Raw genomic sequence first — 17,842 nt, forward strand, 5'->3', positions numbered from 1 at the left:
ACTTCAGGAAAGTCTGAGCCTTTACTGGGTTCACTGGAATGCGTGAGAGAAAAAATCTTCTCACAGGTGGTCTTACTCTGAATCCTATTCTGTACCCCTGAGAGAAAATACTCTGAATCCAATGATTTTGGACCGAACTGATCCAAACATCTTTGAAAAATGTTAATCTGGCCCCTACCAGCTAAGATGGAATGAGGGCCACACCTTCATGCGGACTTGTGGGCTGGCATTGATCTCTTAAATGGCTTGGATTCATTCCAATTTGAGGAAGGCTTCCAATTGGAAACAGATTCCTTTGGGGAAGGATTAGATTTCTGTTCCTTATTATGTTGAAAGGAACGAAAACGGTTAGAAGCTTTAGATGTACCTGAAATTATTGAATCCAACTGAGAACCAAATAATTTATTACCTTGGAAAGAAAGAGAAAGCAATCTGGACTTAGAAGTCATATCAGCATTCCAAGATTTGAGCCACAAAGCTCTTCTAGCTAAAATAGCTAAAGACATATATCTAACATCAATTTTGATGATATCAAAAATGGCATCACAAATGAAATTATTAGCATGTTGAATCAACTTAACAATGCTAGACAAATCATGATCCGAAACTTGTTGCGCTAAAGTTTCCAACCAAAAAGTTGAAGCAGCTGCAACATTGGCCAAAGAAATTGCAGGCCTAAGAAGATGACCTGAATATAAATAAGCTTTCCTTAGATAAGATTCAAGTTTCCTATCTAAAGAATCTTTAAAAGAAGTACTATTTTCCATAGGAATAGTAGTACGTTTAGCAAGAGTAGAGATAGCCCCATCAACTTTGGGGATCTTTTCCCAAAACTCCAATCTAACTGCTGGCAAAGGATACAATTTTTTAAACCTTGAAGAAGGAATAAAAGAAGTACCATGCCTATTCCATTCTTTAGAAATCATATCAGAAATAGCATCAGGAACTGGAAAAACCTCTGGAATAACCACAGGAGGTTTATAAACAGAATTTAAACGTTTACTAGTTTTAATATCAAGAGGACTGGTTTCCTCCATATCTAATGTAATTAACACTTCTTTTAATAAAGAACGAAATATACTCCATTTTAAATAAATAAGAGGATTTGTCAGTGTCAATATCTAAGGCAGGATCTTCTGAATCAGAGAGATCCTCATCAGAGAAGGATAAATCAGTATGTTGCCAGTCATTTGAAATTTCATCAACTCTATGAGAAGTTTTAAAAGACCTTTTACGTTTATTAGAAGGCGGAATGGCAGACAAAGCCTTCTGAATAGAATCAGAAATAAATTATTTTAAATTTACAGGTATATCTTGTGTATTAGATGTTGAGGGAACAGCAACAGGTAATGAACTACTACTGATGGATACATTTTCTGCATGTAAAAGTTTATCATGACAACTAGTACAAACCACAGCTGGAGGTATAATCTCCACAAGTTTACAAAAAATGCACTTAGCTTTGGTAGAACTGTTATCATGCAGCTGGGATCCAACAGTGAATTCTGAGACAGGATCAGATTGAGACATCTTGCAAATGTAAGAGAAAAAAAACAACATACAAAGCAAAATGATCAATTTCCTTATATGACAGTTTCAGGAATGGGTTAGGCATAACCCTCTGACATAGAAAAAGACAAGAGGCAAATAGAAAAGGGGTCTTATATAATGACGCCAAGTATGACGCACAACAAACAGAAAAATATTTTTTGGTGCCAAAAACGTCCGGAAATGACACACTCGCGTCACAGATGACGCAACCTTTGTGAAGGACACGGCATCAAAGGAAAATGACGAATTTGCGTCAACGAACGTAACTTCACGCCAAAAAATCTTGCGCCAAGAATGACGCAATAAACTTTGGCATTTTGCTCCCTCGCAAGCCTAATTTTGCCCTCAAATTTAAGTACAGTCAATTTGAAAAAGAGACTATACCCAAGGTAAGAAATAAATTTTCATAAAAAAAGCATTTCCCAGATATGATACTGACAGTCTGCAAAAAGGAAATATATTGAAAACCTGAACCATTGTAAATATAAGTGCAATACATATATTTAGAACTTTATATAAATACATAAAGTGCCAACCATAGTTAAGAGTGTCTTAAGTAATGAAAACATACTTACCAAAAGACACCCATCCACATATAGCAGATAGCCAAACCAGTACTGAAACGGTTATCAGTAGAGGTAATGGAGTATGAGAGTATATCGTCGATCTGAAAAGGGAGGTAGGAGATGAATCTCTGTGACCGATAACAGAGAACCTATGAAATAGATCCCCGTGAGAAAAACCATTGCATTCAATAGGTGATACTCCCTTCACATCCCTCTGACATTCGCTGTACTCTGAGAGGAATCGGGCTTCAAAAATGCTGAGAAGCGCATATCAACGTAGAAATCTTAGCACAAACTTACTTCACCACCTCCATAGGAGGCAAAGTTTGTAAAACTGAATTGTGGGTGTGGTGAGGGGTGTATTTATAGGCATTTTTTAGGTTTGGGAAACTTTGCGCCTCCTGGTAGGATTGCATATCCCATACGTCACTAGCTCATTGACTCTTGCCAATTACATGAAAGAAAAATGCTTATATGTAAAAGAAAAGCAAATATCATATCCCTCTGTAACAAATGAAAGCAGAGAGCAAAAGATGGAGAGACTTAAAATAAAAAAAAATTTGCCCCCAAAAATTACGCTAACAAAGATGACGCAAATGCAAAGAAAAAGACTTTTGGCACCAAGGTTAACAGGAAATGACATAATTCGGGTCATAACAGGGGCAACTTCGCGACAAAAAAAATTTGTGTCAACAAAAAAGCAAAAGAAATTACGTGACTCGCGTCAGAACAAATGTAACCTTCGCGACAAAAAAAATTGCGCCAAGAATGACGCAATAAATAGAAGCATTTTGCACCATTGCGAGCCTAATTTGCCCGCGAAAATTTGAAAAAACAAGACCGAATTTACAACTAGCTGGAACTTCAGGTAGGAAAAAAATGTACTAAATTTCTCCCAAACATAAGTTTCCATGCTGAAACTGTTAGACTGCAAAGGGAAATAAACATAGACCTGACTCATAGCAAATATATGCAATATATATTTAAAACTTCAAAATATAAAGTGCCAAACATAGTTGAGAGTGCCTTAAAAAAAGATATATACTTACCTGAAGACACCATTCACATATAGCAGGCAGCCAAACCAGTGCTGAAACATATCAGCAGAGGTAATGGTAGAGGAGTATAATGTCGATCTGTAAAGGGAGGTGGCTGATGAATCCTCACGACCGAATTTACAATGAGCCTTAGAATAGATTTTCCATAGGTGAAAACATGGCATCATTTGGCAAATACTCACTTCACATCCCTCAGACAAACACTGTACTTTGAGAGGAATTGGCTTTAAAATGCTTAGAAGCGCCTTTCACAGAAGAAATCAAGCACGACTTGCTTCACCAAAAGTATGAGTGAGGTGGGAGGTGTATTTATAGGCATTTTGAGGTTTGGGAAACTTTGCCCCCTCCAGGTAGGAATGTATATCCCATACGTCACAAGCTCAAGTTGAATCCACTTGACCAAGGGACAAAACCTAAAACAATTTTCACTCTAGAGAAACATACACATCTAAGAGTTGTGAAATATATAAGAAGTTTATCGCATCACATTTGAAAAATAGATAACAGCTGCATGGCATGATGGGAATTTTATTGTTCTGGTGTCATCTGGTGTCCATACATTTTAAACTCAGCAGCCTGGTATAACAAATCATTGGAAACACATTAGAGGAAACCATGTTTACAGTACAGTGTCCCTATAATTTAAGGTGTAGCTTTGAACTTACTGAGGGCTTATGGATATCAAGTATGCTCACACTTTGCAATCACATGATTATCAGTGTTTTTCCTTACATGTTTATACTTTATGTCATTTTTAGTATATTGGAAAAAACAAATAATCTAATAAACCTCTAAATCTGCTGTTTTCCTAAACATACCTAGCACCAGACCAGCGATAGGCCAATATGGTCTTGAAAGCTTCTCCTTTAAATCTATTATTTCTATTCTTTTGAACTGTAGTGCTAACAACATGCCCCTTCACTTGTCTGAAAACATTTTACTTTAGTAGCATAATTATTGAGCATTTGTTTTCATTACATACACCTCAGCAAAAGGACTTCATCAAACAAAGCCTTGAAAATATGTCTCAATTATTTTAGTTGCTGTAACTTGTTATCATCAGTTATAATACTAAAATCTAAAAGGAATGTGCTCTCACTTCAGCTAGCTAGCATTCTGTTGCTGCAAATGGGGAGATAATGGAATTGGGAAGATATACAGTATTAGCTGTACTACAGTTTGGGGATTCTGGGGAAAAGAATAAAATGTGCGAAAGCTGTCCTGGCTGTCCTACCTTTTTCCCTCCAGGTTGCGACTCTGTCAAGTGCAGTGCGTGCCAAACTGCCAATGCCTGCTGCGCCTGTGTGTTCCACCCAGTGCCTTTAATGCAGATGTCATGTGTCTGCGTGCCGCAGTGCCTACAATATGGGCCAGTACCGCACACGCTCACATTATTGTCCCGCCCCTTCTCCCAGCCCCTAACCAATCAAAATACATCCTGCCTCCAGTCATGGTCCTGGGGGCAGTCTTTTTACTGACAATTGATTTCCCGCCACACATCAGAAATGGCGGGAAACCAGCTGAACAGAAAAAAATCAAACTTTGAGTGACAGACACTGTCAGTGAGAGAGGGAGTCTCGGGCCGTGGGTGGGCGGGGCTTGTGCGAGTTAGTGACTTAATCGGATTCGGCACTACCGGGCCCGGTCAAAAAAAAAAAAATTGTACATTACACTTGCTATGTCAGTGGGCCCGGCGGGCCCCTCATTCCGGCCAGGTCCCTGACTGTAGTCACTCCTGTCACCCCCTGATGGTGGCCCTGCCACAAGTTTGTACAACAATCACTGAAAATGTTTCCTTTTTTATTCTTAATCCCTTTCAGGGCTCCCCAAGTCATGTTGACTGTTTCTTTCCTTCACCTATCCCCTGGTACCAGACTCACTGCTCCATCCTTTTTATCCAGGGTCATGGTGGAACTATTCCTACCTTTAGCTAAATTTAGGAAATCCAGGCCTATGATACTTGTGAAAAACAGGCCAAAATTAGTGTTCAAGGACTAAATATCCTGAGAAACAATGCTTGAAGAGTGTTTTCTGATTTAATTAAATAAAGCTGCCAAGGTCCCTTAATACAAAGCACCACAGGTTAAGTTTATTATTTAGAATACTATTTTCTAACATTGCAATCCTGATTTACACCCTGATTTTTTTACATGTAGGTAAACAAAAGTTGTGATTTATACATTGACACTTAAATATTACAACTTTCCTTAAGAGGTCAAAGAGCACTTACAAAATACAGTGTGTTTGCCGTAAAAAAGATTATGATCATTCCACTTAACCCCTTAATGACCGGACCATTTTTCAATTTTCTTACCCTTAATGACAATGGCTATTTTTACATTTCTGCGGTGTTTGTGTTTAGCTGTAATTTTCCTCTTACTCATTTACTGTACCCACACATATTATATACCGTTTTTCTCGCCATTAAATGGACTTTCTAAAGATACCATTATTTTCATCATATCTTATAATTTACTATAAAAAAAATATAAAATATGAGGAAAAAATTGAAAAAAACACACTTTTTCTAACTTTGACCCCCAAAATCTGTTACACATCTACAATCACCAAAAAACACCCATGCTAAATAGTTTCTAAATTTTGTCCTGAGTTTAGAAATACCCAATGTTTACATGTTCTTTACTTTTTTTGCAAGTTATAGGGCCATAAATACAAGTAGCACTTTGCTATTTCCAAACAACTTTTTTTCAAAATTAGCGCTAGTTACATTGGAACCCTGATATCTGTCAGGAATACCTGAATATCCCTTGACATGTATATATTTTTTTTTAGAAGACAACCCAAAGTATTGATCTAGGCCCATTTTGGTATATTTCATGCCACCATTTCACCGCCAAATGTCATCAAATAAAAAAATAAGTTCACTTTTTCACAAATTTTGTCACAAACTTTAGGTTTCCCACTGAAATTATTTACAAACAGCTTGTGCAATTAAGGCACAAATGGTTGTAAATGCTTCTTTGGGATCCCCTTTGTTCAGAAATAGCAGACTTATATGGCTTTGGCATTGCTTTTTGGTAATTAGAAGGCCACTAAATGCTGCTGCGCACCACACGTAAATTATGCCCAGCAGTGAAGGGGTTAATTAGGTAGGTTGTAGGGAGCTTGCAGGGTTAATTTTAGCTTTAGGGTAGAGATCAGCCTCCCACCTGACACATCCCACCCCCTGATCCCTCCCAAACAGTTCTCTTCCCTCCCCCACCCCACAATTGTCCCCGCCATCTTAAGTACTGGCAGAAAGTCTGCCAGTACTAAATAAAAGGAGTTTTTCTTTTTTTTAATAAAAAAAATTAAAATGTTTTAGCTGTGATGGACTCCTGCCTTAGCCCCAACCTCCATGATCCCCCCCCCCCAGCTCTCTAACCCTCTCCCCTACCTAATTGCCGCCATCTTGGGTACTGGCAGCTGTCTGCCAGTACCCAATTTGCCCCCAAAACAAGTGTTTTTTTTTGCAATTTATTGCCAGTTTACATTTTTCTGTAGTGTAGCAGCCCCCCACAATACCCCAACCCCCTCCCCCTCCCAGATCCTTATATATTTATTTATATTTTACTTTTATCCCCCCTTCCTTTCTCATTGGTGGCAGTGGGCATGTAATCGGGCGCGCACGCGCGCCCCCGCGCGCCCCCCCGCACGCTCCCGGCACCCGGCGTGCACATAGCACTTACAGGAACCGGATGCCGGGTAGCGATGGGCCGCCCACCCGCCTCCCTGATGTGCTCCCACCCACCAACGAACCGGCACCATCGCTACCGGTGCAGAGAGGGCCACAGAGTGGCTCTCTCTGCATCGGAGTCTTCTAAATGGTATTGCAGGATGCCTCCATATGGAGGCATCACTGCAATACCCTGAGAGCTGCTGGAAGCGATTGCGATCGCTTCCAGCACTCTCTTAGACAAGTGACGTACCAGGTACGTCCATTGTCACTAACTGCAAGTTTTTGCAGGACGTACCTGGTACGTCACTTGTCATTAAGGGGTTAAAGGGACATGAAACCCAATTTTTTTTCTTTCATGATTTAGGTAGAACATACAATTTTAAACAACTTCCCAGTTTACTTCTATTATACAATTTGCTTCATTCTCTTGGTATCATTTTTTTGAAGGAGCAGCAATGCACTACTGGTTTCTAACTGAGCACATGGGTGAGCCAATGACAATTGGTATATATATGCAGCCATCAATCAGCAGCTAGAACCTAGGTTTTTTGCTGCTCCTGAGCTTTCCTAGGTAAACCTTTCAGCAAAGGATAACAAGAGAAGGAAGAAAAATAACTAATAGAAGTAAATTGGAAAGTTTTTTAAAAATGTATGCTCTGTCTGAATCTGAATTTTGCGTTTTATGTCCCTTTAAGTCTATGCCCCCAGCATTCCTTTATAACACTCAGAGGGGGAATATTTACAATTCACATCCATTTGTATAGCGCCACCAAATTCTGTAGCGCTGGGTACAATGATAGGAGTATACAATGACAAGGATTTGTGATAAAATACAAAACATAACAAAACTAAATAAATCTAGTACAGGAGGAAGAGGGCCCTGCTCCGGAGAGCTTACAGTCTGCAGGTTTAGGGTGCAGAGACATTAGGTTGGGGTAGCTTGTCACATCGGTTGTAGTTGCAGCAGTGAGTGTCAGGGTGCCAGGAATCAGATTGAGACTAGAAGTGCAAAAATAATCACACCTTTATTAATAGCAAAAAATAATAGAAAAGTCCACAAGTCAAATAACAAGCCAGGAGTCAAAACCAGAGCTGGTAGTCAGATGAGCCGAGTCAGGATCCAAAGCGAATAGTCAGACGAGCCAGAATCAGGAACAAGGAAAACAGCAGAGTCAGGAACAAGCCAGGAATCAGGAACCAGGAAGGACGTCAGGCAGCCAGGTAATACACAGGAACTCTCACAAACAAGTCTGAGACAACGCAAAGGCAAAGCATACTGAACAGAGGCCCTTTAAATAATAAGTGATGACATCACAATTCTGAGACTGCATCCTGTCTCACACGGATGATGCACACCAGCCTGGCCATAAAAGGAAGTGCAGGAAATGAACAGCATCCCCCACAATGCAAGAGAGGTGAGTAAAATGGCTGCCAGCAGCACATGGCAAACAAAGCAGGGAAAAACCCTGACAGTGAGTCAGGCAGTTCATTTATTAGGTTTGGTTAGGATGAGAGATGGAGGAGAGATGTTAAGCCTCTCTGAATAGGTGGGTTTTCAATGAGCTTCTGAAGCTATACAAGGTTGGAGACAGTCTTATGGAGCAGGGTAGAGAGTTCCAGAGGACAGGAGCAGCACATGAGAAGTCTTGGATGAGGGAGTGGGATATAGAGATAACAGGAGTGGAGACACGTAGGTCAGAGGTTGATTGAAGAGGACGGGATGGGGAATATTTTACGATGAGAGAGGAAATATAGTTGGGAGTTAGACTGTTGAGTGCTTTGTAAGTTAGAGTTAATACTTTAAATAGGATTCTGGAGTGTATGGGGAGCACATGTAGAGACTGGCAGAGTGGAGCAGCTGATGTAGATCTTAATTACTATTATAGGTACATTAAACTTTACCTTCTAAATTTCCATCACAACAATGGTTTATTTATGAAACTGGTAGGACTCCATTTTATTGTATTGAATTTTCATTGTATTTTTGTTTTAATGCTCTTTCCTCTTACAGTTTTGAACTTCATTTCAATCATACCTGTTAATGTCATAATCTATGTTTATTTATGCCTTTAATTGAAGCTGTGACACCAGAATATTGTATTCTTATTTTCAATAAAGAAAGATTATGACAAAAAAAGAAAAGATTATGATCATTCCATGTAATTATATACAAAAATGCAATGATTATTCTAAGGAATTATGTGCTTTGATGACACATTTTACATAATTGTCTCTTATATAATTACACAATGCACCTTTCATGAAATATGCAAGTCCTTAGCTACTAAGCATGGTAATGTCCACATTACAGAAAACTTAAAAATATGTCCCAGAGGGAACATTTCAGTAAACCAATAAAAACAAGCTTGTACAGATGTAAACTTGCATGACGACTGATTATTAAGAATAATACCTGTATCTGCCCTTATGCTGTTAATATGCACGAAGAATTGATTTTTTACCTCAAATAAAGGTAACATACACACCTTTTTTAAAGTAAGTTATTTTACTAGAAATATAAACCCAACCTATTAGTCTATCATAAAGAAAATTGCATATGTCAGACAGTATATGTGCTTTTATTCAATATACATCCTGAGATTCAGTCTTGTCTGTGTGATTAAGTCTATTTATATTTACCTTTATATTATTCTAAGGGGATGGAACTGTTTGATTATATAGGAATTTATCATTTTTTGCCCACAAGATAAACAAATTGAAACACAGAACAATGCAAACTTCATATCTCTAGAATTGAAAAAAATATTATATAAACTTGAAGTTTTATAGTTCTTCAGAAACACATTTGTCTTCTATGTCAGTTTTAGGGTCGCCAGCTGTTCTCCACAGAAATACTGGAAGTCTCTAGGTGAATGGGCACGTTGGTACGTGGGGTCACACAATATCCACACCCAAAGCCCCCTTTCTTTATCCAAACCATGTATATTTTTCACTACTAAGTATTAATTTTACCCCTTGGCTGCCAGTAGCATATAAATCAATCATTTTTGTTTACCTCTTTGATTGCCGGTAACCTATGTAAACAGTAGTGATTTGACCCCCTTGACTATCTCATAGGAGGAACTTTTAAAAAATGTGTCCAGTATTGTTGTGAAGATTTTACTGGACAGTCTGCAAAAATACTGGACAGTCCTGTTGACAATTGGACACCTAGCAACCATAAACAGTTCCTCTTTTAAAACAAGATTCCTAGATCAGTTATCTAAAAGCTAAGGTAAAAAAAGGGATAAATAAGCATGGCAATCAGCATGTTCTGCCACTTTACAATATATGTCATTATTGTAAGCAGAACTAAAGAGGAAAAAAAAAGATTTGAAGGATATTATAGGATACAAAGAAGAACAAATAACTATGGCTGTAAAATAACAGCATATGGGGTGTAATAGAAATTATAATTCTTTTACATTACTTTTGCTATAGCCTCCAGTAACTTATACAAGTCATCACAATACAATGAACTACACTGGCGGTACAAAACCATGAGCGGAAATGAGAACAATAGGAGTGCAACACTGTAAATACATCAAAAAGGCAAGATAAGCTCTATTCACTCACATGATCTCTATAGAGAATGAACTCCTCAATAAAACCAGACGGAGGACCAGACTTTCATTTTCACTTGAAGAGAAGCAAAGAAAAAAAGAAGAAGCACAACAACAACAAAAAATGGGCTCATAGTCTACATTCATCACATGACTGCAAAGAAAAGATCTTGTCATTTACTGTATTTTCATGGTCAAACAATTATTGTTATAATTTAATGTAATGCTTTTTGCACCCACAAGTGTAGTTGTTAATAATTATTTCAGGACAAACATAAATATTGTGTATGAGGCATCTTACTGTAAATTTGAGGAATATAAAAAAAACACTTATCAGAGCATGAAATTTTATTCAAAAAATAGTTTTCCAGAACTATACACATATTACATATCAGTATTCCAACAATCATTTTCAATGTGTTGAGCATTTTGGATAAAGTGTCATTTTATGTGTAAACATTATAATACCTGTGCTTTAAGTGCTCTTGATATAAGTGCCTGTGTCACATTTGTTTTCCAGTGCTAGCTTTTGTATTTGCAACATACCTTAACGGGACACTGAACCCAAATTTATTTTTTCGTGGTTCAGATACAGCATGCAATTTTAAGCAACTTTCTAATTTACTCCTATTATCAATTTGTCTTTGTTCTCTTGCTATCTTTATTTGAAAAAGAAGGCACATAAGCTTTTTTTCTTGGTTCAGTACTCTGGACAGCACTTTTTTTTATTGGTGGGTGATTTTATCCACCAATCAGCAAGGACAACCCAGGTTGTTCACCAAAAATGGGCCGGCATCTAAACGTACATTCTTGCATTTCAAATAAAGATACCAAGAGAATAAAGACAATTTGATAATAGGAGTAAAATAGAAAGTTGCTTAAAATTTCATGCTCTATCTGAATCACGAAAGAAAAAATTTGGCTTTAGTGTCCCTTTAAGTGACATCTTAATCTTTAATATCAGCTGATACTTTGAATAAACACTTTGGGCAATATCGGGTTTATTGTGGCTGTTTGTGTGCGTCGGAAGGAGCACTCGCATTACCAGTTGAAAGTAAATGCGAATGCGTGAGCGTAATTGTGATTTACGCTAGAATGATTACCACAACCTCAGAGCTCTGGTTAACTGTTACGTGAAACATAAAAGTGTCACAAAACACATAAAAAATACATTATAAAGTACAAATACACTCATAATAACACTATCTAATAAACAATATTAAAAAAATATATAAATATTGCTCAAAACAAGTTATAGCAAGTTATAACAAGTTATAAAGGGCTTTAACATAGGGATAGATACATACATATATTTATGTCTATATGTGTGTACATATGTATTTATATGGGTATATATGTATTTACAGGCATATATACACATATAAACAGATAAATACACATGTATAGATATATAGACACGTATATAAAAGTGCATTGGAGCCCTTTGCAGTCAAGTAGATGAAAATATGTTAAAGCATATTTATTCAATATTCATTTTTAATAAAGTGTTATATTGTGTGTTTACTGTAAATATTTCACATTCCAATGTTCTATGTAATATTAAATAGATATTGCTATATATATCTGTATATATCTATAGCTATATATATATATATATATATATATATATATATATATATATATATATATATATATATATATAGAATGTAATATATTAAGATTTTTATGTTGGGTTAGCGCATTTGAGAAAAATGCTATCATGTTTGCGCAGTTTAGTTTTATTATTATTATTTATTTTTAGAGCGCCAACAGATTCTGCAGCGCTATAAACATAGGCGATATACAAGGTAACATTTATAGGGATAAAATAGGTAGAGGGCCCTGCCGTTAGTTGCACTTTTGTAGTCAGCTCTTATGAAGGTAACTTGCAAACAGTAGGGCTCTAAGGCTTACATGCTAAGGGGGTTCAAGGGGAAAGCAATGGAGGAGAGGAACTGGGATTAGGAAAGGTTAGTGTAGGTTGTATGCATCCCTGAACAGTAAAGTCTTTAGGGAGCACTTGAAGCTTTCAAAATTAGGGGAGTGTCTTGTGGAGCAAGGCAGAGGGTTCCACAAGACGGAAGCCAGTCTGGAGAAGTCCTGTAAATGGGAATGTGAGGAGGTAACAAGAGGGGAGGAGAATAGGAGGTTGTGAGCAGAGCGAAGGGGACGGGAGAGTATCTGGAGACAAGGTCTTAGATGTAGGGGGAGCAGTGCAGTTGAGGGCTTTGTATGTCAGAGTGAGAATTTTGTGTTTTATTCTGGAGGCAAGAGGAAGCCAGTGAAGGGATTGGCAAGGAGGTGCAGCAGATGAAGAGTGAAGAGTAATGAAGATGAGCCTGGCAGAGGCATTCATTATGGATTGTAAAAGAGCTAGGTGACAGCTAGGGAGACCAGAGAGGACGGAGTTGCTGTAATCGAGGAAGGAAAGGATGAGAGAGTGGATTAAAATCTTAGTTGTGTCTTATGTAAATAAATGACTAAGTTTAGATATGTTTTTAAGGGGAAAGCGGCAGGATTTAGCCAAGGACTGAATGTGAGGAGTGAAAGAAAGATCTGAGTCAAATGTGACCCTGAAACATCGGGCATGCGGGGTAGGGGTAATGATGGAGTTGTCGACATCCAGGATGAGATGTGAGAAAGACAGTTGGTGACACGGGCTAGCAAGGAAGGAGATAGGTCTGGTGCAGAGAGGTAGATTTGGGTGTCATTAGCATACAAATGATATTGAAACTGGTGGGACTTTATTAAGGAACCTAATGATGACGTGTATATTGAGAAGAGAAGGGGACCAAGGACAGAGCCTTGTGGTACCCCAACAGAAAGTGGTAACGAGGCAGAGGAAGCCCCAGAGAAGGCTACACTAAAGGTACGGTTAGACAGGTAGGAAGAGAACCACGAGAGGGCTGTGTCACAAATGCTGAAGGATTGGAGGGTTTGGAGCAAAAGAGGGTGGTGAACAGTATCAAAGGCTGCAGACTGATCAAGGAATATAAGCAGAGAGAAGTGGCTTTTGGATTTTGCTGTAAGTAGGTCATTGTTAACCTTAACGATTGCTGTCTCTGTGGAGTGATGGGACAAAATCCAGATTGCAGTGGGTCAAGGAGGGAGTTTAATGTAAGGAAATGGGATAGGCGTGCATATACTAGCTTTTCAAGAAGCTTTGAGGCAAGAAGGAGTAGGGAAATAGGGCGGTAGTAGGGTGGGGATGTTGGATCGCGAGAAGATTTTTTGAGGATAGGTGTGACCAGCGCATGTTTTAGAGGTGAGGGAATTATACCGGTGCTGAGGGAGAGGTTGAAATTGTGTGTGAGTATAGAGGTAAGGGTAGTAGAGATGGAGGGGAGTAGATGTATGTGGATGGGGTCGAGGGGACAGGTAGTGAGGTGAGAGCACATAATAATAAGTGCAGAAACTTCTTCCTCAGTAACAGGGGTGAAATAGCTACATTTATGGCTATGTGGGTTTTGGATGATTGCAAACTTTTGAGGGGGTGGGAGACTGGTAGTATGTTGAGAGCTCATTTCATTTCTGATGGAGTCGATTTTGTTATTGAAGTGGCTGGTAAAATCTTGAGCTGAGAGAGAAGTTGTATTAGGAGGTGGGGGCGGGCGGAGAAGAGTGAAGAACAGACTCTTGGTTTTAAAGAAAGAGTAGACATAAGAGTAGAGAAGTAGTGTTGCTTATAAAGATTAAGGGCTGAATAGTAGGAGTTCAAGATTAACTTGTAGTGAAGAAAGTCAGCTGAACTCTGAGATTTTATCCAGTGCCACTCAGCAGTATGGGAACATCTGCGTAGGTACCATGTTAGAGGAGTGTGCCAGGGCTGAGGATGAGTGTGTCATTTCCGAGCTATAGTAGTAGGGGCCAGATTGTCAAGGACCGATGTAAGGGTGGAATTATAGTCGCGGATAGATTGGTCAGGGCAGGAAAAAGAGGGGATGAAAGAGAAGAGAGGTTTGAGAGAACTAGCGAGCTGTTGCTGATCTAATGACATAATGCTTCTGTGAAGTTTGGTGTGAGGGGTAGAAGGAGGGAGAGTTGTAGGGAGGGATGTGATGTTGCAAGTGAGGAGATGATGGTCAGAAAGAGGAGGAGTGCACTTTTCATGTTCCACTGAAGTCTATGGAGGAATACGTTAATGCGGTCATGATATTCTAACCAGCTTTTTGCGCAAATCATGGTTAGCATGCAATGAAAAATGTATTACTTTTAACTTGTAAGACACCTGCAAAAAGCTTACTTCTAGTGCAGTTAACCCACAAATAGGAGAGATAAATAGAGCTCCACTTGTAATCTAGCCCTTTGTTGGATAGTGTTACTTTAAATGTATTACTGATGATTGCTTATTGTTTTCTTTATATTAGTTCTAAAATCCTATTTACTTTTAGGATACAGGTTCACATTAACTTTTTTACTTTAAAGTCACAATATGTTTCAAATCTCCCCACCTAAATACATAAGGTTGGTGTAAGATGTGCATATTACTTTAAACCCCTTGTAAGAAAACATTCCAAGACATTTAATTATCCAATCAGAATAAGGTGCTTGTTAAAGGTTGTTTGCCTGTGCTGAATGATCTGCTTGGTCATTGAGTCAACTCATTCATTCTGGCAATTAAAACTGGACCCTCGAATCCAGTAGCATATCTGGGCATATTTTAATGGGGTTAGTCTAACTGCTACATTATAATCCTTTGGCTCTCCAGATATCTCCACCCACTGATGACCAGAGAACACACCAATGACTTTCCTTTCCCAGCGACCTTTGTCCCACAACCGTCCATAAACCCCTGAGCCACTTGCACCTGGCTGTGCATCACAGTGCTGATAAAGAAGATGCTCTGTCTGCTGTTCTACAAGACATGATCGATAAACTAGTTCCCCACGTCTATCACTGTCAAAACCAGAGAAGTGCATCCGCTTCCCAGCCAGGTCTTTAAGAGGTGGGGTGACTGCTAAACGCATGTGAGGCCTGGGCTGAGCCCTGCGCAACTCCAAAACAGCATAATCATAATCCATGCTGGCTTCAATAGGTGCTCCTATCCACCCACGTGGAACTCTTGTTGATTGAACACGCACCCAACGCAGGGAAGATTTGGCTACTGGTCGCAGAAAGCCTACACGCAACATTTTTGCACCCTTAACATAGTCCTGGCCATCATGGATGCAGTGAGCAGCAGTCAGTACATGCCGTTCAGTTACCAGCACTCCTGTACATCCTGTTGATATACGTACAGCTGTAGCAAAGGGGAAATCCTTTAGATAACGTTGATTATGTATGGAGAAGCGCATGTCTGGACCATATATTTGCCTTCGAGTGCGTACTGAATGAGTTCTTCTTTCTAAATGCTCCTTGTCATTTTGTCTTACTCGCAATGCAACAGTTGTCAATGTACGACTCCCGTTATAATATGCAGTTTCAAAGTCTAGCTTATGTGTCGTGGCTTGGGCTTCAGTCTGTGACTCTTGAAAGGCACATCTCTCTGTACATACTGTACTCAGCTCTGGTGCATCAAGAGCAGTGAAATGAGAAGGGGTCAAAGGCAATATCCTGCGTGGGATCAGCTCAAATGTGGGGAGATCAGAGGTAGAAATGGATAGAAGAAGAAGAGAGAATACAGTTATGAAAGATGAGATTCCAGGGACCATCATATTAACGTCACTGCAGAGAAAAGGGAAACACAGAAACAGTGTTACAATCATTATATTATATTCATTTAACAAGGGCATTGTGAAACTCTAGAGGATATATTTTTTCTGTGTGTATCAGTTTCTGCACTTTTACTGTGCCATTGTATGTGCACATTGCTAAGCTTTGTAATTATAAGTACAGAGCTAATTTGACGTACCTCTACAGTTTGTGTTATACAACAGTGCGTACAATATTGTAATCTTTTTTGTCTTAATCCCAACTCCTATCTAATCCAAGATGTTTTAAACAGACCAGAAACCCAAGATTTTTCTTTTGCGATTATAAATAGTTTCCTCTTTACTTCTATTATCAAATTTACTTAGTTCTCATAATATTCTTTGTTGAAGAGATATCTAGATAGGTACCATGCACATTTCTGGAGCAGTATATGACAGGAAACGCTGCTTCTTGCAAATTTATTGCATTGTAATAAAACTGCTGTCATATATTGCTCCAGTAACGTGTACACTCCTACACCTTCCAACCTGCTTTTTCAGCAAAGAATACTAATAGAATAAAGTAAATTTGATAAGACCAAACCAATAATATGCCTGGAGAAACATAATCAGATACTCATATATATATTAAAAAACTGCCTCATTATAAAACTGATTTTTCAAGTCTTTCGTATTCTGCATTGCAAGAACAAGTTTGTTACATTTTGGTATTTTAGGAATTTTGTCTATCGTTACATAATAGGAACATTTTGAGCACATTGTGTATTCATTGTTTAGCTATTATAGTTTAAAAATGTGTTTCCACCCCCCCCCCCAGAATTTCTCATTGATGAATTATGCTAATTATTATCCAGTTCAACAGCAAACAGCTAAAAGGAAAGATATGAATCTGGCATGATGACACAAACTTCAATAATAAAAAGAACGGTTTTTGTTTTCACTGCACAATAAAGATTTTTGCAAAAGATGTATTTCCAAAAACAAATGTGTGCCGTACAAAATGTTATTCATGCATCTTTCACAAATGTATAGTGAGCAGTACATAGGTTGATCGCCCTAGCCAACTAGAACAACACTTTAGGATATACGTTTGGTATTAATATTATTTAGATGCCTGTCTTATGTATAAATTGAGGGACAGTCCTATTTACCATTGAGTCCATAGAATGCACAGGCTCCATTTTTCTTAAAGGGACATGAAACACACATTTTTTCTTTCATGATTTAGAAACAACATGCAATTTTAAACAACTTTCCAATTTATCTCTATTATCTAATTTGCTTCATTCTCTTGATATCCTTTGTTGAAAAGCATATCTAGATAGGCTCAGTAGCTGCTTATTGGTGGCTGCACATAGATGCCTCGTGTGATTGGCTCACTCATGTGCATTGCTATTTCTTCAACAAAGGATTTCTAAAGAATGAAGGAAATTAGATAATAGAAGTAAAATGGAATGCTGTTTAAAATTGTATTCTCTATCTGAATCATGAAAAAAAATATGTTGGGTTTAATGTCCCTTTAAGGGCATTACTGGGATACTAAAATGGTACGCGGTCTAGGAAATAAAACTTTTACTAGAACCATTTTTGCTAATGGAAGTATATTGCAAAAAATGTTTTTATTTAAAGTTGAAATGCAATCAGGCACATTTACAATTTTAACTTTCTATTCCTTTAATAAAAGCAGTCTATTTGTTAAATACAGCCCCTAACATTTTTAAGAGTCTGATTTTTTTTTCTCAAGATTCAAAAAATCTTACTATAAAATACAGCC

The 17,842-nt window shown here is 38.2% G+C and overlaps 1 protein-coding gene across 3 annotated transcripts in view; it reads right to left on the minus strand.

The window, feature by feature from the left end:
- Positions 1–10,747: 10,747 nt before the first annotated feature.
- LOC128645809 (serine protease 23-like) overlaps positions 10,748–17,842 on the minus strand; it is a 35,907-nt gene continuing 28,812 nt past the window's right edge. For all 3 annotated transcript variants that reach the window (XM_053699077.1, XM_053699076.1, XM_053699075.1), the window contains one exon: positions 10,748–16,081. In XM_053699077.1, coding sequence (XP_053555052.1) covers positions 15,019–16,071 — 1,053 coding nt within the window. In that variant the 5' untranslated portion in view covers positions 16,072–16,081 and the 3' untranslated portion in view covers positions 10,748–15,018. The remainder of the gene's footprint in view (positions 16,082–17,842) is intronic.

This window comes from Bombina bombina, chromosome 1 (assembly GCF_027579735.1).
Source record: "Bombina bombina isolate aBomBom1 chromosome 1, aBomBom1.pri, whole genome shotgun sequence".
NCBI lineage: Eukaryota > Metazoa > Chordata > Amphibia > Anura > Bombinatoridae > Bombina > Bombina bombina.